Source organism: Eptatretus burgeri, chromosome 4 (genome assembly GCF_056783735.1).
Source record: "Eptatretus burgeri isolate ZD-2024b chromosome 4, Ebu_testis_v1, whole genome shotgun sequence".
In the NCBI taxonomy this organism is placed as follows: Eukaryota; Metazoa; Chordata; class Myxini; order Myxiniformes; family Myxinidae; genus Eptatretus; species Eptatretus burgeri.
The window spans coordinates 7,128,635-7,155,913 of record NC_140964.1 but is presented as its reverse complement, the minus strand read 5'-3'; the positions used below and the strand labels follow the sequence as shown (position 1 = coordinate 7,155,913).

The 27,279-nt window shown below is 40.9% G+C and overlaps 1 protein-coding gene and 2 long non-coding RNA genes across 3 annotated transcripts; 1 reads left to right on the top strand and 2 right to left on the bottom strand.

Moving 5' to 3' along the window:
* Positions 1-166: 166 nt before the first annotated feature.
* PAGR1 (PAXIP1 associated glutamate rich protein 1) lies at positions 167-3,584 on the bottom strand. Its single transcript, XM_085876780.1, has 3 exons — positions 2,914-3,584; positions 593-675; positions 167-464 (listed from the first exon to the last, which is right to left on the bottom strand). Exons 1-3 carry the CDS (start codon positions 3,375-3,377, stop codon positions 355-357), a joined length of 657 nt encoding a protein of 218 aa, XP_085732906.1. The 5' UTR covers positions 3,378-3,584; the 3' UTR covers positions 167-354.
* Positions 3,585-3,648: 64 nt separating this feature from the next.
* LOC147027412 (uncharacterized) lies at positions 3,649-26,829 on the top strand. The gene is made up of 2 exons (XR_015057033.1): positions 3,649-4,509; positions 25,164-26,829. It is a non-coding gene; the product is annotated as an uncharacterized LOC147027412 (long non-coding RNA).
* LOC147027411 (uncharacterized) lies at positions 25,136-27,279 on the bottom strand. The gene is made up of 3 exons (XR_015057032.1): positions 26,993-27,279; positions 26,114-26,173; positions 25,136-25,483 (listed from the first exon to the last, which is right to left on the bottom strand). It is a non-coding gene; the product is annotated as an uncharacterized LOC147027411 (long non-coding RNA).

Here is a 27,279-nt window from a genome sequence, read left to right as displayed (position 1 = left end):
TACCTCTGGTCATTCCTTATACCAGGTTGTCGTGTAATGTACCAGAAAGGGGATTCTTCCAAAGCCTTTGTTTCGTTAAGTCGAGCAGATGGCTGAAGATAACATGATTTGATCTGGGAAATAAACCTCCACAAGCCTTCATGCCCTGAGAAAAAAAACGTTTTCTCTTTAGTAAATGAAAAATAGTTTTATTAGGAGGTGGAGATAAAAGTATCCATAAACCACCAACTGAATAGAATGCAGTCTTTTCCATCTGGCTTTTAAAAATAATCTGTTTCAGATATTCATGAGCCTTAACCTCTGTAACTGGTTCTGAACTGACATCAGAGAGATCCTGTGTAAATGGTAAGAAATCTAATTTGTTGTTTCCGTTTCCTCTTCCTCCTCCTGCTCCCTCCGTCTCTCCCTTGCGAGGTCAAGTAGCAACCGGTCGAGGCTTGGTCGACGACGTGCTTGACGCATACCTGCAAAAGATGATCCATGAACCAGTACACGAGGGTAATTGGGTTTGATGTGATCCACCAGTTCGTAAAGTAGTCCTGAGTTCTGTTATAGTGAAGACCTATATTGCTAACGGTGCTTTTGGTGGTACCTGCAACCCGCCGTGGAAGTAGCGCGTGAGGTCTCGTCTCCGGCTGTCTCTCCTCGTTGAAGTCAAACGCGGATATTTCCATTCTGATAAAGGGACAGTGCGTGGAGAAGAACAGACAAAATGAAAACACAACAGCATCAGATTTAATTTGGTTCGTTTCCCAGGTAAAGGTGACCTTAAAGATCTGGAAATGTCCGATCGTTTTATTTTCACCCTCTCGCAGTCCCATACATCATCAATGGTAATCACCCTGAACCGTGCATCATGGATAGTGATAATGTTGCATCTTGACAAACTCACACCGTTTTTCTTACTCGTATTATTTGTGGTCTATGCAATCAAACAAACATGTTATAAAATTATATTTCACTTGGCTTTCATCAGCATTGTGCTGTACCAGCCCGTGAAGGCCGTATGGCTTTTCAAATTGCTTATTTAATTCTTCACCCACATAACTACTACAACTCCTGGCAGTCTTCCATACAACCAACATGGTGCTTTGTTTCTATTCACTCATGAAAAAAACCTTGCACTATTGTACACAGCTCCTTCCCAATTCTATATCCAGGTGATGCATGACGTCATTGCCGTGTGCCGATGGAAGGGAGTACTCAATTTTTATTGTTCGTTTGGGTGATATCTCAGCCATCTTTTGAGCGAGGAAGCTGAAATTTGGGGACAAAAGTGTTGATGTGCTTTGGCAAAAAGGTTATTTTTTATTTTTTGATTAATCAGTTAATTGATAACTTAATTATCGATTTATTAATTGTACCATAAACTGACTTATTTTATTTGTCATCTGGGCAATATCTCAGGCACCTTTTGAGCTCGGAAGCTGATATTTGGGACACGACAGCGACCGAGTGATTTGGCTATAAAGAGTTTTTTGGATTAATTGATTGATTGTTAATTTTTCGATAAATTCATTTTCAAAAGGTTACAGGTTCGGATGAAACGGTGGTGGTTTTGGTATGCAATTAGCCAATTGATGAAATTAATTACATTATTATCATTTATTTCAATTATGCAATTGATCAACTAATCAATTATTGTGCACTGCTCCATCCTAATTCCATCTCGATGTGCTGGAGGATTATTTATTTATTTATTTATTTGACATGGCGGCGCTGTACCTCAATTTGTTTGGACACATTTATTACTACGCCACATGTAATACCATTGTGTTGCCTGTACCGGAGGTATTGGCTGTGATGTGCGGAACATCCTTATGGACAGGTTTCAGCGAGGCTATCATTGATCACATTTTAGAAATTGTTTGTAACCCTTCAATCAAGAGTTCAGAGAACACCTTGCTCCGCACATTCTTGATAAACTACATGGGGGGGGTCTGCAAGCAGCAAATTTGATTGATCATGACAACGTAAAATGCCGTAATATTTTGTCTGCTGAATGGAAGGGTTTTGAAAGTGCAAAAAAAAAAAAAAGCGACTTGTGTTTCGACATTGTTCAAGTATATAATTCAATTTAAAGAAAATGGTTTAAATGTTGTAAAAAAAAAACACAATTTTGTAGTTTCCCACCATTGATGTTGTGTCTTTTACACCACCTTATTTAACATGTTACATTAGTTCTTCGTGTCTATTGTCTGTGTCCTTTATAATGCCATGAGAAACGAAGTTTCCTGTTTGTAATGATTTTGATTTAATTTTTTTTTCACTGGCAGATTGATAAAACAATATATACATCTTCCTGCGCTCTGCGCATGTATGCTTTGGACGAATCCAGAGCCAAAGTACGGTAAATGGCAGGTTTGTTTTCCGATTGATGTTCAAAATATAACATTGTATCGATATCAAGTTATTCCTCGACCATAAATGGACGTTTGTAAATAGAAGTGAAGCAATTGCTCAACCCCACTTTTCGCTTTCCACCTCTTGCCCCCACTTACTGAGTGAGTTAAGGGGTGGATGCAACAAGCAAGGGAATGAAGCATCTCCACTATAAGCCCTTTGTGTATGTGTGTTGCCATTTGGGTGCGTGGGTTCTGGGGGGGGGGGCAGAGGAGTGGGGGTGAAGTTTGTAACAGGACTAACAGTCAACTTGCTTTGGCATCGTTCAGGTTCATGTAAATGTTGTTTCTCTGAAAACTAAAATTGCTGTTTCCTGGCGTGTCAGGACTGCATGATCTATCCATTTGGTTATGTTCGACACGAGTCGATCAATCCGTTTATATGGTCAGACTAACTACACAACGACTAGATGCACCCATGGGACAAGCAGGATGTCCGAAACGCCCAAAAGGTTTTCTCAGGTGTCCGCCATTCGACATCAACTCGTTTACAGGTTCGAAGCAGACCCACCTTCCCGGAGGGCTGAACTCAGGTTGAGGTTCCGCCTCCTCGGGATGGCTTTGTTCTGGGGGCGGAGCTTCGGGAGTCGGTGGGCGTCGCGGTAAAGCTTCAGTGACCAATGGGAGCACGCCGTCACGCACGAGCCGATCGATGAGGTCGGGGATGAGCGCCGGTTCAGGGGTCCATGATACGGGGTCAGGAATGCCGTCTTCGCTCGGACCGACGCTCCATTCCGAGTCAGAGTCCCGGTTATTGCTGGAATCCTCGTCCGGGTCTCCTCCGATCCCGTTTACCGGTCCTTCCCCTCGTGCACCATCTTCAGGCGCGTCTGTGTCCGAGTCCGTGACCTTCTGTCGGTCCGTGTGTTTGAGTTCGTCTCTCCGCTGCACGTCCATCCCGGAGTTGCGAGTTAGCGCCGAGCGGACAGGCAGCCGTGTCCACTTACGAGGCCTCCTCGGGTCGACAAGACCCATCCGAACATGCCTTTCACGTTGTAAAATCACGATGGCCACCGACGGTGCCTCGAGCGGCCCACGATCTTTCTGATGGTTTAGTGGATCATGTCCGTGTGCGACGGTGAACCAACTTCCGGCCAAGCGGACGCGATTATGTGGGAATTTGTACGTCACGAGTTTTCACAAGTCTGAGACAACATCGATTAATAACATTTGCATGTTTACCTGACATTCGGAACGCGCGATGAACAATAAATTTAATCATTTCACAAAAAAGTCTGCCAAATGCTCATGAGATATCGCGAGATTTCACTTGTGAGAAGAGCAGTGACGTAGGGGTGGGTGGAGCCTCAGATCCAACATTCGAATTTGAGATTCGCAGCATTGCTTGACGAAACGAAACAATACATCGTCATCATCGATCAATCATTACTCCTCAATGTTGGATAGTCGTGGCGGATAATTTTCCTGTTCATCTCCCGATTTTCGCTGCTGTTAACGATCACCGCTTGTATCCTGCGCAAAGGTTTTATTTCCTGGTTGGGTTCCTGAAAGGAAACCCCAGTACTGACCAACACGCCGGCAAAGTGTGTTGTAAACATTGAACTGTGTATGAGACTGGAAAGATTATGGGCGGTGCGAATTTGTCGCCACCAAGCGCCATCTTGGTAGGCCCAGTCGGAGCAGTCACGTGATTTTTTTTTTTTTTGAGTCGTGTGATAAATTCTCGGGAGATCTTGGATATTGAATGTTAATTTTGACTTGAAAGTCAAAGTCGATGTGAACACTTTCTCACATAAACATAACGCAACGCGGGACGTGGTGAATCATGAACTGGGCCTAGCAACATGGCGGCGTGTGTGGTGGCGACATAATGGTGCATGTGACGTGAATCGCATAATCAGTTCAGCCTGATGTGGAGTTCAATGGTTGTCAGTCCTGCAAGAACATGCAATGGAATATGCTTAAAAGAGATAACACAAGAAAGAACAGAAAAAAACAACATCAGTCATAAATTACAAGTAAAGGAACATTCAAATGGCACCGCACCGCGCAAAATAAATAAATAAATAACAAATCCTCGAACGCGCGACATCGCCGCCGTGCAGCACAAGGAGACGGAATTGCGAGAGAGCGGTACATTTCTGTGGTAAATATGTACAAATTATAGTTTATGTACAAATGTACTTCTGCGGTAAATATGTACAAATTATAGTTTATGTACAAATATATTTCTGTGGTAAATATGTACAAATGATGGTTTATGTGTTTTTTTAAATGTACTTCTGTGGTAAATTTGTATAAATGATAGTTTATGTGTATAAATGATAGTTTATGTGTACAAATGTGTATAAATGATAGTTTATGTGTACAAATGTACTTCTGTGGTAAATATGTACAAATTATAGTTTATGTACAAATGTACTTCTGTGGTAAATATGTACAAATTATAGGTTATGTACAAATGTACTTCTGTGGTAAATATGTACAAATTATAGTTTATGTGTGCAAATGTACTTCTGTGGTAAATATGTACAAATTATAGTTTATGTACAAATGTACTTCTGTGGTAAATATGTACAAATTATAGTTTATGTGTACAAATGATAGTTTATGTGTACAAATGTGTATAAATGATAGTTTATGTGTACAAATGTATTTCTGTGGTAAATATGTACAAATTATAGTTTATGTGTACAAATGATAGTTTATGTGTACAAATGTGTATAAATGATAGTTTATGTGTACAAATGTATTTCTGTGGTAAATATGTACAAATTATAGTTTATGTACAAATGTACTTCTGTGGTAAATATGTACAAATTATAGTTTATGTACAAATTATAGTTTATGTGTGCAAATGTACTTCTGTGGTAAATATGTACAAATTATAGTTTATGTGTGCAAATGTACTTCTGTGGTAAATATGTACAAATTATAGTTTATGTACAAATATATTTCTGTGGTAAATATGTACAAATGATGGTTTATGTGTTTTTTTAAATGTACTTCTGTGGTAAATTTGTATAAATGATAGTTTATGTGTATAAATGATAGTTTATGTGTACAAATGTACTTTTGTGGTAAATATGTACAAATTATAGTTTATGTACAAATGTACTTCTGTGGTAAATATGTACAAATTATAGTTTATGTGTGCAAATGTACTTCTGTGGTAAATATGTACAAATTATAGTTTATGTCCAAATATATTTCTGTGGTAAATATGTACAAATGATGGTTTATGTGTATAAATGTACTTCTGAGGTAAATATGTACAAATTATAGTTTATGTGTGCAAATGTACTTCTGTGGTAAATATGTACAAATTATAGTTTATGTGTGCAAATGTACTTCTGTGGTAAATATGTACAAATGATGGTTTATGTACAAGTGTACTTCTGTGGTAAATATATACAAATTATAATTTATGTACAAATATATTTCTGTCGTAAATATGTACAAATGATGGTTTATGTGTATAAATGATAGTTTATGTGTACAAATGTACTTCTGTGGTAAATATGTACAAATTATAGTTTATGTACAAATGTACTTCTGTGGTTAATATGTACAAATTATAGTTTATGTACAAATGTACTTCTGTGGTTAATATGTACAAATTATAGTTTATGTACAAATTATAGTTTATGTACAAATGTACTTCTGTGGTAAATATGTACAAATTATAGTATATGTACAAATGTACTTCTGTGGTAAATATGTACAAATTATAGTATATGTACAAATGTACTTCTGTGGTAAATATGTACAAATTATAGTTTATGTACAAATGTACTTCTGTGGTTAATATGTACAAATTATAGTTTATGTACAAATGTACTTCTGTGGTAAATATGTACAAATTATAGTTTATGTACAAATGTACTTCTGTGGTAAATATGTACAAATTATAGTTTATGTACAAATGTACTTCTGTGGTAAATATGTACAAATTATAGTATATGTACAAATTATAGTTTATGTACAAATGTACTTCTGTGGTAAATATGTACAAATTATAGTATATGTACAAATTATAGTTTATGTACAAATATATTTCTGTGGTAAATATGTACAAATGATGGTTTATGTGTTTTTTTAAATGTACTTCTGTGGTAAATTTGTATAAATGATAGTTTATGTGTATAAATGATAGTTTATGTGTACAAATGTACTTCTGTGGTAAATATGTACAAATTATAGTTTATGTACAAATGTACTTCTGTGGTTAATATGTACAAATTATAGTTTATGTACAAATGTACTTCTGTGGTAAATATGTACAAATTATAGTTTATGTACAAATGTACTTCTGTGGTAAATATGTACAAATTATAGTTTATGTACAAATGTACTTCTGTGGTAAATATGTACAAATTATAGTATATGTACAAATTATAGTTTATGTACAAATGTACTTCTGTGGTAAATATGTACAAATTATAGTATATGTACAAATTATAGTTTATGTACAAATATATTTCTGTGGTAAATATGTACAAATGATGGTTTATGTGTTTTTTTAAATGTACTTCTGTGGTAAATTTGTATAAATGATAGTTTATGTGTATAAATGATAGTTTATGTGTACAAATGTACTTCTGTGGTAAATATGTACAAATTATAGTTTATGTACAAATGTACTTCTGTGGTAAATATGTACAAATTATAGTTTATGTGTGCAAATGTACTTCTGTGGTAAATATGTACAAATTATAGTTTATGTACAAATATATTTCTGTGGTAAATATGTACAAATGATGGTTTATGTGTATAAATGTACTTCTGAGGTAAATATGTACAAATTATAGTTTATGTGTGCAAATGTACTTCTGTGGTAAATATGTACAAATTATAGTTTATGTGTGCAAATGTACTTCTGTGGTAAATATGTACAAATTATAGTTTATGTACAAATATATTTCTGTGGTAAATATGTACAAATTATAGTTTATGTGTGCAAATGTACTTCTGTGGTAAATATGTACAAATTATAGTTTATGTACAAATATATTTCTGTGGTAAATACTGTATGTACAAATGATGGTTTATGTGTATAAATGTACTTCTGAGGTGAATATGTACAAATGATACTCACTCGTCTTGCAGCACGTGGAGGCAGAATTCAGAGGGAGCGGTGTACAATAATTGTTTGATTAATTGCATAATTAAAATATATAAATAATCGTAAAAATAATGAATTTCTCAATCAATTTGTCAATTGCGTACCAAAACAACGACCGTTTTATCCAAATCTGTAGCTTTTTGAAAATAGGTAATTCATCGACAAACGAATAGGTAATTGATTACTTGATTAATCAACAAATCAAAAATGCTCTGTATTACCAAATCACTTGTTCATTGTCATGTCCAAATATCAACTTCCTCGCTCAAAAAGGTGTCTGACACCAATTGTTGTGGTGCCGGGTTCAGTGGCGAGGACGACCGCGAGACGGAGAAGTTGGGCCATCTCCCACCGAACACCGGAATGGAAGGTCGTCACCCCGGATAACTCCGGAGTCGACGGGTCGCTTAAAGGACCGTGGTCACCAATATTTCGATGGTGTGAGGTAGGGTCCACTTGTCTATTCCAATTTACCTCAGTACTCACGCCATCTAACTACCGGGGAAGCCACACCCTCGGCCGGCTTTGTCTGAACCGAGTCGCTGTTACCGACTCGGATCATCTGGCATTACGGAGCGGAAATTACCAAAGCCGCACCGGCCCAAATGACAATTTACGGCACAAACGGCCTCACTATAACTCAAACCAGAACCATTCTAGGCCAATGAAAGAAAACACGGACAACGAACTGGAACATTTAACAGGGGTTTATTTATAATAGGGAGGGAGACACAGAGCAGAGTTATCACGAATATACAGGCATTGTACAATGAGCAATCAACACATACAATTTCTACTTTTAGGACAGCGCCACCACAGGCACACACACACACCAAAAGAAAATGGACCTGGATTATCTTTATTTCGACCCTCGCAGCCAAGGGGATAGACAGGATGGAGGTCAGAGTTTGGTCGGTACCTGGCCGCCTCGTGCGGTTTGGCCCACGACTGCAGGTGTGAAACTCGGGGTCGTCGGTGAGCCCAGACAAGGTATAGGGGGATCCAGGCAGGGGCCAGGGTCGCTCCTCACAGAGGGCCAGCGGAGATTCCCAGCTTGGACTCCGGGTTATTGCTCGACAAAATGAGAGAGAAGTCGACGGCTGTAGAATAGTCAAGTCAGAGGACCAGCTTGAGACACGGCAACGGCGACCACCAACGTCGCACACCAAGAGCAATGGTAACCCCTTTTTTCTCCGACAATTCCAACCCAACTCCAGCGAACACTAATGGGAGCCCGGCAATTCTTATTCCTCCCCCGGGCGGGGTGGGGTGATCGGTCCTTTGAGGTAATCTTTGCCCTGATTGGACAAAGATGGCCATCCATGATTGTGCAGGGGGGAACCCCCTCCTTTCCTGGGCGGAGTCGGTGTTCTGAGGTGAGGAAACCTCCGCCCACGTCGGTGGTCGAACGCTCGTGGGCAATGGCGTCGATGGTGCGAAGAAGTGAAGGATTGATTTGTTGGCGTTGGGTATTGCAAAAATCTAACTCGAAAGAAACTTCACAGCGCACACATGTAATTCCCTTTCAACATAGGGAGGAATCTAACTATACACATACTTCTTGAAATAACTAAGCTTAGGGACTGCTGTCTGTTTGTGTACAAATGGCTTCGAGATTCGTAACAATATTGCCCAGATGAGAAACAAAATAAATAAGTAATTATAAATCGATAATAATTAAGTAATTAATCAATTAACTGATAAATCAAAAAATATAAACACCGCTCTTGCCAAAGCACATCGACACTTTTGTCCTCAAATTTCAGCTTCTGAGCTCAAAAGATGGCTGAGATATCCCCAAGACAAACAGAAAGAAAACAATTCATTTAATTGATTTAATCAATAAATGATCAAGTAACGGAACATTCAAAGTACACCGCCCCCATGCCAAATAAATAAATAAATAACAAATCTTCGAACGCGCGACATCGCCGCCGTGCAGCACATGGAGACGGAATTGCGAGAGAGCGGTACATTTCTGTGGTAAATATGTACAAATTATAGTTTATGTACAAATGTACTTCTGTGGTAAATATGTACAAATTATAGTTTATGTGTGCAAATGTACTTCTGTGGTAAATATGTACAAATGATACTCACTCGTCTTGCAGCACGTGGAGGCAGAATTCAGAGGGAGCGGTGTACAATAATTGTTTGATTAATTGCATAATTAAAATATATAAATAATCGTAAAATAATGAATTTCTCAATCAATTTGTCAATTGCATACCAAAACAACCACCGTTTTATCTGAATCTGAAGCTTTTTGAAAATTAGGTAATTCATCGACAAACGAATAGGTAATTGATTACTTGATTAATCAACAAATCAAAAATGCTCTGTATAACCAAATCACTTGTTCATTGCAATGTCCAAATATCAACTTCCTCGCTCAAAAAGGTGTCTGACACCAATTGTTGTGGTGCCGGGTTCAGTGGCGAGGACGACCGCGAGACGGAGAAGTTGGGCCGTCTCCCACCGAACACCGGAATGGAAGGTCGTCACCCCGGATAACTCCGGAGTCGACGGGTCGCTTAAAGGACCGTGGTCACCAATATTTCGACGGTGTGAGGTAGGGTCCACTTGTCTATTCCAATTTACCTCAGTACTCACGCCATCTAACTACCGGGGAAGCCACACCCTCGGCCGGCTTTGTCCGAACCGAGTCGCTGTTACCGACTCGGATCATCTGGCATTACGGAGCGGAAATTACCAAAGCCGCACTGGCCCAAATGACAATTTACGGCACAAACGGCCTCACTATAACTCAAACCAGAACCATTCTAGGCCAATGAAAGAAAACACGGACAACGGACTGGAACATTTAACAGGGGTTTATTTATAATAGGGAGGGAGACACAGAGCAGAGTTATCACGAATTTAAGGCATTGTACAATGAGCAATCAACACATACAATTTCTACTTTTAGGACAGCGCCACCACAGGCACACACACACCAAAAGAAAATGGACCCGGATTATCTTTATTTCGACCCTCGCAGCCAAGGGGATAGACAGGATGGAGGTCAGAGTTTGGTCGGTACCTGGCCGCCTCGTGCGGTTTGGTCCACGACTGCAGGTGTGAAACTCGGGGTCGTCGGTGATCCCAGACACGGTATAGGGTGATCCAGGCGGGGGCCAGGGTCGCTCCTCACAGAGGGCCAGCGGAGATTCCCAGCTTGGACTCCGGGTTATTGCTCGACAAAATGAGAGAGAAGTCGACGGCTGTGGAATAGTCAGAGGACCAGCTTGAGACACGGCAACGGCGACCACCAACGTCGCACACCAAGAGCAATGGTGACCCCTTTTTTCTCCGACAATTCCAACCCAACTCCAGCGAACACTAATGGGAGCCCGGCAATTCTTATTCCTCCCCCAGGCGGGGTGGGGTGATCGGTCCTTTGAGGTAATCTTTGCCCTGATTGGACAGGGTTTTGTGGGGTGATATGCTGGCCATCCGTGATTGGGCAGGGGGGAACCCCCTCCTTTCCTGGGCGGAGTCGGTGTTCTGAGGTGAGGAAACCTCCGCCCACATCGGTGGTCGAACGCACGTGGGCAATGGCGTCGATGGTGTGAAGAAGTGAAGGATTGATTTGTTGGCATTGGGTATTGCAAAAATCTAACTAGAAAGAAACTTCACAGTGCACACATGTAATTCCCTTTCGACATAGGGAGGAATCTAACTATACACATACTTCTTGAAATAACTAAGCTTAGGGACTGCTGTCTGTTTGTGTGCAAATGGCTTCGAGATTCGTAACAATATTGCCCAGATGAGAAACAAAATAAATAAGTAATTATAAATCGATAATAATTAAGTAATTTATCAATTAACTGATAAATCAAAAAATATAAACACCGCTCTTGCGAAAGCACATCGACACTTTTGTCCTCAAATTTCAGCTTCTGAGCTCAAAGGATGGCTGAGATATCCCCCAGACAAACAGAAAGAAAACAATTCATCATTTAATTGATTTAATCAATAAATGATCAAGTAACGGAACATTCAAAGTACACTGCCCCCATGCCAAATAAATAAATGACAATCTTCCAACAGGTGACATCGCCGGGGCACCTTCGGTGCCCGGCAATGCCACCTTGCAGCACATGGAGTCGGAATTGGGAGTGGTGTACAATAATTGATTGATTAATTGCACAATTAAAATAAATAAATAATAAACATAAAATATTTAATTTCTCCATCAATTGTCAAATGGCATACCCAAACCACTACCGTTTCATCCGAATCTGTAACTTTTTGAAAATGAAGTAATTTCATCAAAAAATGAATCATTAATCGATTAATTGATTAATCAACGAATCAAAAATACCCTTTATAGCCAAATCACTTGGTCACTGTCATGTCCAAAGATCAGCTTCCCAGCTCAAAATATGACTGAGATATTGCCAGGATGAGAAAATTTATAAGTAATTTTTAAATCGAACTTTAAGTAATTAATCTATTAATTGATTCATCAAAAAATGAAAAATAACGTTTTAGCCAAAGCACATCTTCACTTTCGTCCACAAATTTCAGCTTCCTAGCTCAAATGATGGCTTGACATATCACCAGGACAAACAAACAAGAAAACAAACAAACAAGAAAGAAAACAAACGGAGTGTAAACTGTTTACTCCTTTCCTTCGGGTCCCGGCAATGATGTTATGCATCGCCTGGATGTGGCATTGGGAAGGGGGCGGTGTACAACAAATAAACAAACAAAGAAAACGGAGTAAAAACTGAGTACGCCTTTCCTTCGGCGCCCAGCAATGATGTCATGCATCACCGAGATATGGAATTGGGAAGGAGTGGTGCGCAAAGATGTGTAAGGGTAATATGTATTTTTGAAATGTTATTTTGTATGGACGTGTAATATGTATAATTGGAATGTTATTTTGTGTGTACGTGTAATATGTATAATTGAAATGTTATTTTGTGTGTACGTGTAATATGTATTGTTATGGATAAATTGGCCCTCATTGGACTACTAAATATAGGATTAGCTCAGATCCCCCATTACATGCATGTATAGCGGGGTTGTGTGGTAAAATGGACGTAGCATGTGTGTTGGGAGTTGTAAAAGACTGTTTTGTTGTATGTGCGGTGGTGGTGGAACAAGGGCCCCCTCTTGTTCCTCCCCTCTATGGACGATAGGCCCCGCCCGGTCGGCTGGGAGGGTGTGGCGAAAGGGAGGAGGTGGAGCTAGAGGGAGGAAGTGACGCGAAGGGGAGGGGCTTTTGTCGGCTCCACCGAGAGAGGCGTGCTCGTGGAACGAAAAGAAAACTGTAAAGTGAGAAAAGGGTAGAGTGTGTGGAAATCGTCGCCGAGAGAAGGCGTCCTCGTGTGTCGAAGTGAGCAAAAACGAGAGAAAAGGATTGCAGTTTGGACGAGCGTCGGGTTCTCGAGGCGTGCTCGGTGTCGCTTCGGAGAGAGAAACTAAGGCTTCGTAAAAGAGTATTGTGTGTGAAGAACAGTCGGGTTCTCGAGGCGTGCTCGGAGTCGCTTTGAAGCGAGCGAACGAAGGAGGCACAGTGTTGGATCTGCCGGGAGAGACACTGAACCGACCTGCACGTCGAGGATTCTGCCGTGAGAGGGACGGCAGCCGGCTTTGAGAAGTGGCCTGCACGTCAAATCGGCGATCGACTCGAAGGAAAGAAAAGGTGATTCGACAGAGAGAGAAACTGAGAGGACGGAGTTGGGAAGTCGGGCTTAGAGGTGGGAAGGCAGGAGAGGAGACGCCGGAGTGTCTGACGGTCCCTGCTCACACCAACGGCTCGACATATTTTCCGGAGCCCGGCACCTTGACTCGGGCCTTGTCTGATGAGCAGTTCAGGCCTCAATTTGTATGCTGAACCCTGGAGAGAGATCGGCTGAGGTCCATCGTTGATCTGGCGGACTTATGCCGTCGACATTGCGCAGGGCCAGAGCGCGCGGAGACCGCGTGCGTGAGGTCTGCGACAAAAGGACAAGCGCCATTTTGCCACGCGGCGTGGTTCGAGCTGGGAGTTCGAATCCGTGGACATCTGCTTGTTACGAGCGACATTTGTGCTTTTTGACACTTTCCTCTCGTCCATGAGACATCACCAAGTACTCTGTCTTGTCTTGCATGCATGCGGTTTGTCTTTGTCTGCACGTGTTGTATAAGGCATATTTCGGTAGCAACCCCCTCAAAACCTGTCGACCATGGTTCCCTAGTTAAGAACGGGTTGAGGATTGTTAATAAAACCATTGTCGTGAATTTTGCTTGTGTTGTGATCCCCGATGTTCCCCAATAAATCTGGTTAATTCGTATGAAGTTGCCGCTATGGATTAATTCGTGTCTCGTCGAGGAACGATCCGTTCGATTGGCTTATAAAACCAAAAATGGTTACAGACTGGCAGAAAACGCTCGGCATCTGACACAACCATTCTGGAACCAGGGGTTCCATTTCCCCAACTGGCAAGGTACAAGAATTACGTTGGTACACAATTGAAGGCGCGTGACCTGAGGCCTGTGCTGAGCCGGCCGGTGTTATAAACCCCGGAGACGGTGGTGGTGGTGAGGGTGGCGCCGAGAACCAGGTGCGAATCCCGCCACCCCGGATCTGCAACAGTATAATTGAAATGTTATTTTGTGTGTACTGGTAATATGTATAATTGAAATATTATTTTGTGTGTCGAGTGTAATATGTATAATCGAAATGTTATTTTGTGTGTGCTGGTAATATTTATAATTGAAATATTATTTTGTGTCGAGTGTAATATGTATTGTTATGAAATACATATTACACTCTGTGGCTGTGGAAATTCACAGAGCACCATATAGGTCCTTAGATCAGTTTTGCCGATAAGTCTGTCTTCAGATAGATTTCCCCACCGTTGCCTAAAGGGAATTATTCGTGTCACCCGAGCTATGATCTTTGAGGTAGTCGTTTTTCTTTTACTCTCGTTATTTTGGACCAACCACAACGCCAACCACCAACCACCTTCTCTGCAACGCCAGCCACCAACCACCTTCTCCACCATGCCAACCACCAACCACCCTCTCCACAACCGCCTTCACAACAACGACATCTCCTCACCATCTCCTAATCCACATCTCCCCCAATAGATCAACACGAACAACATCGCCTCACCTTCATCACCGAAGTGACGCCATCTTTGCGCCAGCCATGGCGATTCTGCATCGAACGGCATCGCTGCAGGCAGACGCGGGGGTCCGCTCGCCGCGCGGGTCGGTGATCTCACGCACGTCCGTTCGCCGCGCAGGTCGGTGATCTCGCGCACGTCCGCTCTGTGCAAGCTTCATCCGAGAATCGGATCAAGGGAGCGTGAGGGGCGGAGCCAGTGGGGGTCAGAGTTGAGAGTGCAGAGATCAGATCTCGTCTCTTGGGCCCTATGAAAGGGCGAGCGGAGCGCCAGTCTGAAGTCAGTCAGTCAGTCAGTGGAGTGCATGTCGGGGTTCGGAGCGCCTGGAGCCTGGTGCCTGAAGCCTGCAGTCGGTGGAGAAGCTAGCTGAGGAGAGCGGAGGAGATGCCAGCTGGGAGCGTGGCCAAGCCTGCTGTGCCGCGCGGAGCTGCGTGTTCGTGTGCGAGCCGGAGAGAGCTCGCCAACCAGCACCGAACGGTCTGAGGTGATCGGGCTTCGGAACAGTCTGAGCATCGCTGAGGGACAGACGGGTTCTTAAAGAGAGCATAAACTCAGAAAGAGCAAAGACCTGTTCGTTCCTCTCAGGCGTTGCCGGCTGGGGCCCGAATCACCAGGCCGCGGCCGAGCCGCGGTTACGCTAGCTGCCATGGGGAAGGAACGTCGCGGGTCGCCCCAGCGAGGAAGGTAGCCTGCGCGACCTCTTGGAGCTCCTTCGGTCCTCTCAGCTCCATGTTATAAAGACCCCGAGAGGTCCAGTCTACCCCCTTGTCTTTGAGGGGGTTTTTCCTTGCTTTTCTTTGTATGAAAGTTGTGGCGCCGAGTCCGTTAAGTAGAACTGTGCATAAGTGTGTAAAGAATAAATAAACGGTCGTAGTTCCTTTGCATTGTTTTTGTTGGCTGTATAATTGCATATGTGCATGCTTGTATACGTGCCTGCATGAATACCTGACTGCATACGTGTGTGAATAAATGTGCTTGTTTGAATGTTGACCTGTTTATCGCGTCATTTTCCCTCCATTGAACTGCCGTATTGCATTTCGGAATAATAGCGGGCTTTTTAATAGCTGTTAATTGAATCGGGTCTAGCGAGGCCTCGCGATAATACCCCGCTCGGTTATCCCAAAATGGAGCGAGCTGCTTAAGCGGCTCGTGTCCAAGCAGGCCTCGCTGAGGTACAATCTCTCGTTAATCTACCCACGCGAATAATTAGGTAAATCGATTATTTGGCGATCGGACCCTGTAGTACGCGGGTAGAGTGTGGACAAGGTTGTGGTGTGCTTGGAGCACACCCGTGACTGGTTTTTGGCGTTGTTCTGGAAAGTCGCGACTGAATTGTCCGTCCAGTGGTCGTACGGCCGAGATTCGGCGAAACGCTGCTGTTCGCGAGCCGGCGGGCGAGAATTCGTAACAGTATTATTGACATGTTATTTTGTGTGTACGTGTAATATGTATTTTTGAAATGTTATTTTGTGTGTGCGTGTAAAATGTATCATTGAAATTTTATTTTGTGTGTATGTGTAATATGTATTTTTGAAATGTTATTTTGTGTGTATGTGTAATATGTATTTTTGAAATGTTATTTTTTATGTACATGTGATATGTATAATTGAAATATTATTTTGTGTGTGGAGTGTAATATGTATTTTTGAAATTTTATGTGTGTGTAATATGTATTTTTGAAATTTTATTTTGTGTGTATGTGTCATATGTATTTTTGAAATGTTATTTTGTGTGTATGTGCAATATGTATTTTTGAAATGTTATTTTGTGTGTATGTGTAATATGTATTTTTGAAATGTTATTTTGTGTGTATTTGTAATATGTATTTTTGAAATGTTATTTTTTATGTACATGTGATATGTGTAATTGAAATATTATTTTGTGTGTGGAGTGTAATATGTATTTTTGAAATTTTATGTGTGTATGTGTAATATGTATTTTTGAAATTTTATTTTGTGTGTATGTGTAATATGTATTTTTGAAATGTTATTTTTTATGTACATGTGATATGTATAATTGAAATGTTATTTTGTGTGTGGAGTGTAATATGTATTTTTGAAATTTTATGTGTGTGTAATATGTATTTTTGAAATTTTATTTTGTGTGTATGTGTCATATGTATTTTTGAAATGTTATTTTGTGTGTATGTGTAATATGTATTTTTGAAATGTTATTTTGTGTGTATGTGTAATATGTATTTTTGAAATGTTATTTTGTGTGTATGTGTAATATGTATTTTTGAAATGTTATTTTGTGTGTATTTGTAATATGTATTTTTGAAATGTTATTTTTTATGTACATGTGATATGTGTAATTGAAATATTATTTTGTGTGTGGAGTGTAATATGTATTTTTGAAATTTTATGTGTGTATGTGTAATATGTATTTTTGAAATTTTATTTTGTGTGTATGTGTAATATGTATTTTTGAAATGTTATTTTTTATGTACATGTGATATGTATAATTGAAATGTTATTTGTTGTGTATGTGTAATATGTATTTTTGAAATGTTATTTTGTGTGTACATGTGATATATTATAATTGAAATGTTATTTTGTGTGTACGTGTAATATGTATAATTGAAATGTTTTTTGTGTACGTGTAATATGTATAATTGAAATGTTATTTTGTGTGTACGTGTAATATGTATAATTGAAATGTTATTTTGTGTGTCGAGTGTAATACGTATTTTTGAAATGTTATTTTGTGTGTGTACGTGTAATACGTATAATTGAAATGTTCTTTTGTGTGTACGTGTAATATGTACAATTGAAATGTTATTTATGTGGAGAATGTGATGTATATTATTGAAATGTTATTTTGTGTGTACGTTTCATATTGTTACGAATCTGGCAGCCATTTGCACACAACAGCCAGAGTCCCCGCAGTTCAGTTATTTCGATAAGTATGTGTTTATAGTTATGGTTCCGTCCTTATGTCTCATGGGTTTAATTTCATGTGTGCGCTGCGGGTTTCTTTTATAGTCAGGTTTTTTACATCTTTAAATCTACCCCCTCACACCACTCCTCCTCCCACTCTGCGGGCGAACAAGCGCTCCACCCGCCCAACCTTCACTTCACACCACTGTGCCATTACGCACGTGTTCGAGGCCACGGACATAGTCGGGGGTGAGATCACCTCAGAGCCGACTCCGCCCCAGCAAGATGGAATGTTCGCCTCGTCCAATGATGGAAGGACAGTGATCGCCCGACGCCCCCGACCAATCCAGAGGCGAGTTACCTCAGAGCGGATCCCTCGATCCTAGGGAAGGGATAAGAAAGGTGGCGAGCTGTCGTCAGTCATCGTCGTCTGTGGTCTTGGTCTGGTCTGAGGTCTTTTTTGAGGTCTTTTGGTGGTCTGCGGTCTTTTTTGGGTTCCTCGTGGTGGTGGTGGTCGTGGCAGAGGTGTTCCGTGGTGCTTGTATCGTCGTTCGTGGCAGCCAGGATCGGGGGCTCATTGAATTCCGGGTTGTGGGGTTCGAGTCCCACCGTGGTGGGTTGGAGTCGGTGAAACCGCACGAGGCGGCCAGGTTCCCGGCCAGATTCTGACCCCCAGCTGAACTATCCTCCTCGGCTGAAGGGCCGAATAAAGACCCACGAGGTCCATTTCTTTTTGGGTGTGTGTGTCTGTTTCTGGCGAGTCTGTTAAGTAGAAACAGTATAAGTGCCTTGCATCATTGTACATTTGATTATATTCGTGGTGAAGTCTGCTCTGTGTCTCCCTTCCCGATTATTGTAAATAAACCCCTGTTAAATGTACCAGCTCGTTGCCTGTCGTTTCTATCATTGACCCAGTATGGTTCGGGCTTGAGAATTAAGAAGGCCGATTGTGCCGTAAGTTGTCATTTGGGCCGGCGCGGCTTTGGTAATTTCCACTCGGTTACGCCGGATCCGAGTCGGTAGCAGCGACTCGGTTCGGACAAAGCCGGCCGAGGGTGTAGCTTCCCCGGTAGCTTGACCGCGTGGCTAATTAGGTAAATTGGCATTAGACAAAAAGACCCAAACCACGCGGTCGAAATATTGGCATCCACGGTCCATAAATGACCCGTCGACTTTGGAGTTATCCGGAGTGACGACCTTCAATTCCGGTGTTCGGTGCGAGATGGCCCAACTGCTCCATCTTGCGGTTGTCTTCGCCACCGAACCCGGCACCACAACAATATGTATTTTTGAAATGTTATTTTATGTGTGCGTGTAATATTTATAATTGAAATGTTATTTTGTGTTCAGATGTAATATGTATAATTGAAATGGTATTTTGTGTGTACGTGTAATATGTATAATTGAAATGTTATTTGGTGTGTTGAGTGTAATAAGTATAATTGAAATGTTATTTTGTGTGTATGTGTAATAAGTATAATTGAAATGTTATTTTGTGTGTATGTGTAATATGTATAATTGAAATGTTATTTTGTGTGTATGTGTAATATGTATAATTGAAATGTTATTTTGTGTGTTGAGTGTAATACGTATAATTGAAATGTTATTTTGTGTGTACATGTAATACGTATAATTGAAATGTTATTTTGTGTGTTGAGTGTAATATGTATAATTGAAATGTTATTTTGTGTGTGTGTAATAAGTATAATTGAAATATTATTTTGTCTGTATGTGTAATATATATAATGGAAATGTTATTTTGTGTGTGTAGTGTAATATGAATTTTTGAATGTTATTTTCTGTGTACGTGTAATATGTATAATTGAAATGCTATTTTGTGTGTGGATTGTATTATGTATTTTTGAAATATTATTTTGTGTGTACGTGTAATATATTATTTTGTGTCTCCATGTAATATGGTGTATAATTGAAATGTTATTTTGTGTGTACTTGTAATATGTATTAATACCAGTACGTGCGTGGCCATACGTGCAAAAAAAAACTTTCAAACCGGGAGCCAGAAACAACAACCACACAGGCCGTTCCTTCGCTCTCGCGTGCCCATACGTACGTGGCCGTACGTGTGTGGCTGTACGTGCACGGCCGTACGTGCAAACCAAAAAAAATTAAAATACTTTCAAACCGTGAGCCAGAAACGACAACCACACAGGCCTTCCTTTGCTATCGTGTGCCCATACGTGCGTGGCCGTACATGCGTGGCCATACGTGCAAACAAAACAAAAAAAACTTTCAAACCACGAGCCAGAAACGACAACCACACAAGCCGTTCCTTCACTCTCGCGTGCCCGTACGTGCGTGGCCGTACATGCATGGCCGTACGTGCAACCCCTCCCCCCTCCCCCCCCAAAACTTTCAAACAACCACACAAGCCATTCCTTCGATCTCGTAAACGACGACTGGTTTGGGGTATTGTGTTTATCTATAAATGCGAATATGAAATCGAGAAATTATTATAATACAGTGAGTCATCACTATCTGGAAGTAGTGGCCAAGCACCGGCCTACGCAGCAACGGGTCTTGTCATTGGTTTGGTAAATAAATGGCCGCAGCAATGTGTCTTTTCATTGGTTTGGTAAATAAATGGCCATAACTTGGGAAGCACTTGTCTGATTAATATCAAACCTTGAAAGGGCACATAGTCAGATCCCCAGCAATATAGCTGGCAAGTTTCAATTAGATTGGACCAGTGGTCGTCGAGAAACAGCGGTCACACACACACACACACACACACACACACACACACACACACACACACACACACACACACACACACTGTTGGAATTATAGATAGATGCATAATTGAAATGTTATTTTGTGTGTACTTGTCATATGTACAAGCCGGTAGGCGGCGATGGGTCGCCGAGCATGGAAACTATAAGATATAGAGCAAAATGGATGTCATATAGCGGATAGGGAATCACCTTAAGATTATGCATATCAAATCTCATCCAGTTCCATCTACTGATAACAACTCGGTATCCATTTAAATGAAAAGTACCGAAAATGCGGTTTGAAATCGGAAATCCCCAAAGTTCGAGGGGGTCCTGTGGGGGAACAAAGATCTAAAAAGAAAATCAGGCTTGATCCTTTGTGCACAATGTATTCCAGACGATTGGTGTGAATTTTCATGACCATCTGACCATAACCCTAGGAGTAGTAGCATTTGGCGCGAAGGCACCCCCAGCTCTCGCATATTATCGATTTTTGCGCTAATTGACCTTTGACCCCTGACCTAAGCGAAATCGGTCAATATGTCCTGACGCTTAGTTGTCGTACTTATTGAGTACCATGAACCTGCAAAGTTTCATTCGTATCGATGAATTCACCTGGTCGCTAGGGGGCCTTCAATTTTCACGCATACCCTAATTGTAGGGGGTGCTGCAGGTAAAGTATTCCATATATCACAAAAACCGGAATATATTTGACAGAGCATCACCTGTCGATCATTCGTGCCAAATTTCATAACCCTACGTGGGATAATGGCTTTCGGAATTGATTTCGCATGAACGGTAGCGATTTTGAACGTTTTTCGGTTGTTGCTAGGGAACGAAAGCGTCCCTAGCAACCATCACAATTTCCAAATCACAAGGTCATAAGATGTACCTACCACCCGAGATTGGTCAAAATCCGCTCACGTTTACTACCGATTATGCTGATAAGAAACGAACAAACATCCCATCCAAACAAGCAAGTAGGCGGACATGGGGAGTCGACAACCCAATATAACCTGAAGCGATGGGCCCGTTCGATGAGGAATGACCTGAGGATTAAGGACAAGAAAATTCATGATTCCAGCTTCAAGGGTTAATGGTGCAGATTGTTTTTTCTTTTAAATACCCCCACATTTAGAGGTTTTTCGGCCGTTGCTTGGCAACGGAGAGGGCCATAACAACGGTTCTTTCTCACACATAACTTGGACATACCATGAACCTACCATACCAGTTTCATGTATATCTGACTCATAGTCTCTGAGATATAACGAACTTCGTTTTTTTATTGTTTTCGACCAGGGTTCATTCAAAGTCTATCTTCTCCGACAGTTTTCATAGGATCCGGCTGGAAATTTATGACAATATGGCTGAATGTACTGCCACAGTCGCTCATGGCCCGATTTTTGATTTTCGAAAAAATACATTTTTGAGATTTATTTTAAAATTTCAAAGGTCTGTTGCTAGGCAACAGATGGGTCCATAGCAATGGTTCTCATTTGCACACAACTAGGTCATGGTATGAACCTTCCAACCAAGTTTCATCGAAATCGCCATTGTATTAACGGAGCACTGGACCGAACAGACATACATACAGACAAGCCGGTAGGCGGACATGGGTAGTAGACTACCCAATAGAACCTGACGCAATGGGCCCGTTCGATGGGGAATGACCTGGGATTAAGCACAAGAAAATTCATGATTCTAGCTTCAAGGGTTAATGCTGCAGATTGTTTTTTCGTTAAAATACCCCCACATTTGGAGGTTTTTCGGGCCGTTGCTAGGCAACGGAGGGTGCATGCCAACGGTTCTTTCTCACACATAACTCGGACATACCATGAACCTCCCATACCAGTTTCATGTATGTCTGACTCATAGTCTCTGAGATATAACAAACTTCGATTTTTTTTAATTGTTTTCGACCAGGGTTCATTCAAAGTCTATCTTCTCTGACAGTTTTCATAGGATCCGGCTGGAATTTTTTGACAATATGGCTGAATGTACTGCCCACAGTTGCTCGTGGCTCGATTTTTGATTTTCGAAAAAATAATTTTTTTAAATGATTTTTCGAAAATTTCAAAGTCCCGTTGCTAGGCAACCGTGGTGTCCATAGCAACGGTTCTCATTTGCACACAACTAGGTCATGGTATGAACCTACCAACCAAGTTTCATTGAAATCACCATTGTATTAACGGAGCACTGGACTGAACAGAGAGACAGACAAACATATCGACGGAAATACTGATTATAAGGGTAGAAAAAAAAAAATCTCTTTTTTTTTTTTTAGATTTTTTTTTCAACTGGATCGACTACCCAACAGACAAACAGACAAGCCGGTAGACGGACATGAATAGTCGCCTACCCAATAGAACCTGACGTGATGGGCCCGTTCGATGGGGAATGACCTGAGGATTAAGCACAAGAAAATTCATGATTCTAGCTTCAAGGATGAATGCTGCAGATTGTTTTTTCGTTTAAATACCCCCACATTTAGAGGTTTTTCGGCCGTTGCTAGGCAACGGAGGGGTCCATTGCAACGGTTCTTTCTCACACATAACTAGGACATACCATGAACCTACCATACCAGTTTCATTATATCTGACTCATAGTCTCTGAGATATAACGAACTTCATTTTTTTTATTGTTTTTGACCAGGGTTCGTTCAAAGTCTATCTTCTCCGACAGTTTTCATAAGATCCGGCTGGAAATTTTTGACAATATGGCTGAATGTACTGCCCACAGTCACTCGTGGCCCGATTTTTGATTTTCGGAAAAATTTTTTTTGAGATTTATTTTAAAATTTCAAAGGTTCGTTGCTAGGCAACGGATGGGTCCATAGCAATGGTTCTCATTTGCACACAACTAGGTCATGGTATGAACCTTCCAACCAAGTTTCATCGAAATTGCCATTGTATTAACGGAGCACTGGACCAAACAGACATACATACAGACAAGCCGGTAGGCGGACATGGGTAGTCGACTACCCAATAGAACCTGATGCAATGGGCCCGTTCGATGGGGAACGACCTGGGATTAAGCACAAGAAAATTCATCATTCTAGCTTCAAGGGTTAATGCTGCAGATTGTTTTTTCGTTAAAATACCCCCACATTTGGAGGTTTTTCGGCCGTTGCTAGGCAACAGAGGGGTCCATACCAACGGTTCTTTCTCACACATAACTAGGACATACCATGAACCTACCATACCAGTTTCATGTATATCTGACTCATAGTCTCTGAGATATAACAAACTTCGTTTTTTTATTGTTTTCGACCAGGGTTCATTCAAAGTCTATCTTCTCCGACACTTTTCATAGGATCCGGCTGGAATTTTTTGACAATATGGCTGAATGTACTGCCCACAGTTGCTCGTGGCTCGATTTTTGATTTTCGAAAAAATAATTTTTTTAATGATTTTTCGAAAATTTCAAAGTCCCGTTGCCAGGCAACGGTGGTGTCCATAGCAACGGTTCTCATTTGCACACAACTAGGTCATGGTATGAACCTACCAACCAAGTTTCATCAAAATCGCCATTGTATTAACGGAGCACTGGACTGAACAGAGAGACAGACAAACATATCGACGGAAATACTGATTATATAAGGGTAGAAAAAAAAAATCTTTTTTTTTTTTAGATTTTTTTTTCGACTGGATCGACTACCCAACAGACAAACAGGCAAGCCGGTAGACGGACATGGATAGTCGCCTACCCAATAGAACCTGAAGCGATGGGCCCGTTTGATGGGGAATGACCTGAGGATTAAGCACAAGAAAATTCATGATTCTAGCTTCAAGGATTAATGCTGCAGATTGTTTTTCCGTTTAAATACCCCCACATTTAGAGGTTTTTCGGCCGTTGCTAGGCAACAGAGGGGTCCATTGCAACGGTTCTTTCTCACACATAACTAGGACATGCCATGAACCTACCATACCAGTTTCATTATATCTGACTCATAGTCTCTGAGATATAAAGAACTTCGTTTTTTTATTGTTTTTGACCAGGGTTCATTCAAAGTCTATCTTCTCCGACAGTTTTCATAGGATCCGGTTGGAAATTTTTGACAATATGGCTGAATGTACTGCCCACAGTCGCTCGTGGCCCGATTTTTGATTTTCGGAAAAATATTTTTTTTAATGATTTTTCAAAATTTCAAAGTCCCGTTGCTAGGCAACGGTGGTGTCCATAGCAACGGTTCTCATTTGCACACAACTAGGTCATGGTATGAACCTACCAACCAAGTTTCATCGAAATCGCCATTGTATTAACGGAGCACTGGACCGAACAGAGGGACAGACAGACAGACAAACATATCGACGGAAATACTGATAATAAGGGTAGACTAGATTGACTACCCAACAAACAGACAGAATTACTGACAATATGGGTCACCTATTTCGGCGACCCAATAATTCAAATGTTATTTTGTGTTTATGTGTGGCCTGCAAGTCGTACAATTGAAATCTTTTTTGAGTGTCGAGTGTAATATGTATTATTGAAATGTTATTTTGTGTGTACGTGTAATATCTATTGTTGATATGTTATTTTGTGTGTACGTGTAAAATGTATAATTGAAATGTTATTTTGTGTGTGTGTAATTTGTATTATTGAAATGTTATTTTGTGTGTATGTGTAATATATATAATTGAAATGTTATTTTGTGTGTGTGTGTGTGTTATATGTATTATTGAAATGTTATTTTGTGTGTACCTGTAATATCTAACATGTACGTACCATCAAGGTAACCCATAAGAGTGTCATGGGCGTACATACCATCAAGGTAACCCACGAGAATGTGGTGGTCGTCTGTGCCATCAAAGTAACCTCAGGTAGTTTGTCATCTCAAGAGTGAGAGTCCTTGATAAATCATCGTTATCAGACTGAAAATCCACGGAAACCATCAAAATGATTGTTATTTGTGTGCATGTGTTTTTTATTGATAGAGGAGGATGAAGATGACAAAAGTAAAGAAAAAATATGGAGGCAAATCAATTGGTGTACCGCCAGCAGACATCGTATCCACCATGGATGAAGAACAACACCACAGAAATCTCACTACCCTTTGTAAAGGAAGAATCATGACCTTCTTATCCATAGGAAGTATATGCACGCATAAGTGAATTTGAACTTATTGCGAAGCATTTACTTTTACCCAACCCCAACTGTTGTGTCCCAGAAAACATTTCCTCTGAGGCTTTCTTGGTCTTCTCCATGTCCAACGTCTTCTCAATCTTCCTTTCCCCAAAATCCCTTCACTTGATGTCTGCACCAGAAAAGGGAAAAAGACATAAGACACAGTTTACGGAGAAGTACAGCACACGGGACCGGGTAAAGGGCCGTGGTACTCCAACCTGCACAACATCCTCACAATCAGCACCAACGCTGTAGTGTTGCTGTACCATCACTTTCATGTCAAGGAGTTCCTGAAATTGAGAAACGAATGGTTTACATTGTAACCAGCAAGCGCACACCTGCAGGTGCACCTATCCACAGATGCCCTCACCTGCCTGTGCACACCACCATTTTTAAACACCACATATCTTCATGGAAAACTTGACCCTGTGTTACATATAGGACTGCAGGATAAACCCCAAGGAACAAACTCGATCCTACAACACACTCCTTCATTATTACTTTGATGTACCTTCGCAAAGCATTGTGGGAATGAAGCGTTCACAAACTGGGAAGGTCTAAATGAGTACAAAGTGATCATCCGTGTGGTGGATATAATGGACGTATCGATTTAAACATTCTGTGTGTGTCGCTCCATGCACACTCATGACTGTGAAAAGGTTCCATGAACATTTGGTAAAACAAACCGAGTTGATCACGGTTTGTGAAATCATGTTTAAAATGAAGATCCATCAGGTAAACACCACAAAGGGACACTTACCGCACTGGGTAGGTAAGAGTGAACGTGCATGGTGGTGCTTGGATTGTCAAGGTTTGTTCTCTGAAGAACACACGAACAAATGGATGATTATGATCACGTGTTGGTAAAGGTAAACAGTGTTATAATAACACAATGTGCTCTCAACCATCTGATTTTAACCAAGTGGAGTTCATTCACACAAACATGATTCAAATATCACTTGAACTTGTGTTTTTGTTTTATTCGAATCACAGATACCATATGTTTGTTTAATGTCTTCTGATGTTCTTGTAATTCATGTAAAGTACAATGATGTTTGATAATGTGTTTGTCCTGCACGTGATGTCCATGTGAGTCCATCCGGGAGTCGTAGATCAACATCAAAAACACCAATCGTGGAAAGTTATTGCTGATTGGCTGCACGGACAGAGTGATGATGATTGATTTGCTCTACGACTATGTACTGTGACAATTGAATAGCTCTACAGTGTGATTATTCGTTATATTGTACAGTTTGATAATTGATTGGCTGTACAATGTGATGATTGGCAATGTAGTGAAGATTGGCCCTGTGGTATTATCATGATTCATTGGCTGTACAGTGTGATGATTTAATGGCCGTGTAGTGTTCTTATGATTGATTGACCATGTGGTATTATGATTGACTGTAGAGTGTGATGATTGGCTGTGTTGTAATATGATGATTGGCTATATTACATTTCAATGATTGGCTTACAGTGGTGATTGGCCATGTCGTATGATTATTGATTGGCTGTAGATTGTTTGCTAATTCGAAGGTAACACTTTAAATTCACAATTTCGATGAAACTGGTCTGACGTTGAGACACTCGCTCGATGCCACATACACACCACCAATTGTTGTCTGCGGAACAGACTCACCTGTTGGCGATGCATCGGTTGCTGATCTTGCCATGACGCACTGTCGTTCTGGCGTTTTTCTCCATGTACGAACGTGCCACAGACAAAGCACAACAATGAAAGTTGCAGTAACGCCATGATGATGGACAGGAGACCCAGATTGTAACAGAAACTAGGAGAAACTGAGTTGGACTTGTGACAGGTGAACAAATACATTAACGATGAGGAAGAAGAAGCATGTGAGTGTGATGGAGGGAGAGGGATGTAAAAGCTGCAATAACAGTCTGGTTGGGAGGGGGAGGCAGATA

Coding starts and splice junctions, on each gene's coding strand:
- PAGR1 (XM_085876780.1), bottom strand. CDS start 3,377: ATGGGTCTTGTCGACCCGAGGAGGCCTCGTAAGTGGACACGGCTGCCT. Junction 676..2,913: donor GAGTTCAGCCCTCCGGGAAG/GTGGGTCTGCTT, acceptor TCCCTTTATCAG/AATGGAAATATCCGCGTTTG. Junction 465..592: donor ACTTCCACGGCGGGTTGCAG/GTACCACCAAAA, acceptor CATCTTTTGCAG/GTATGCGTCAAGCACGTCGT.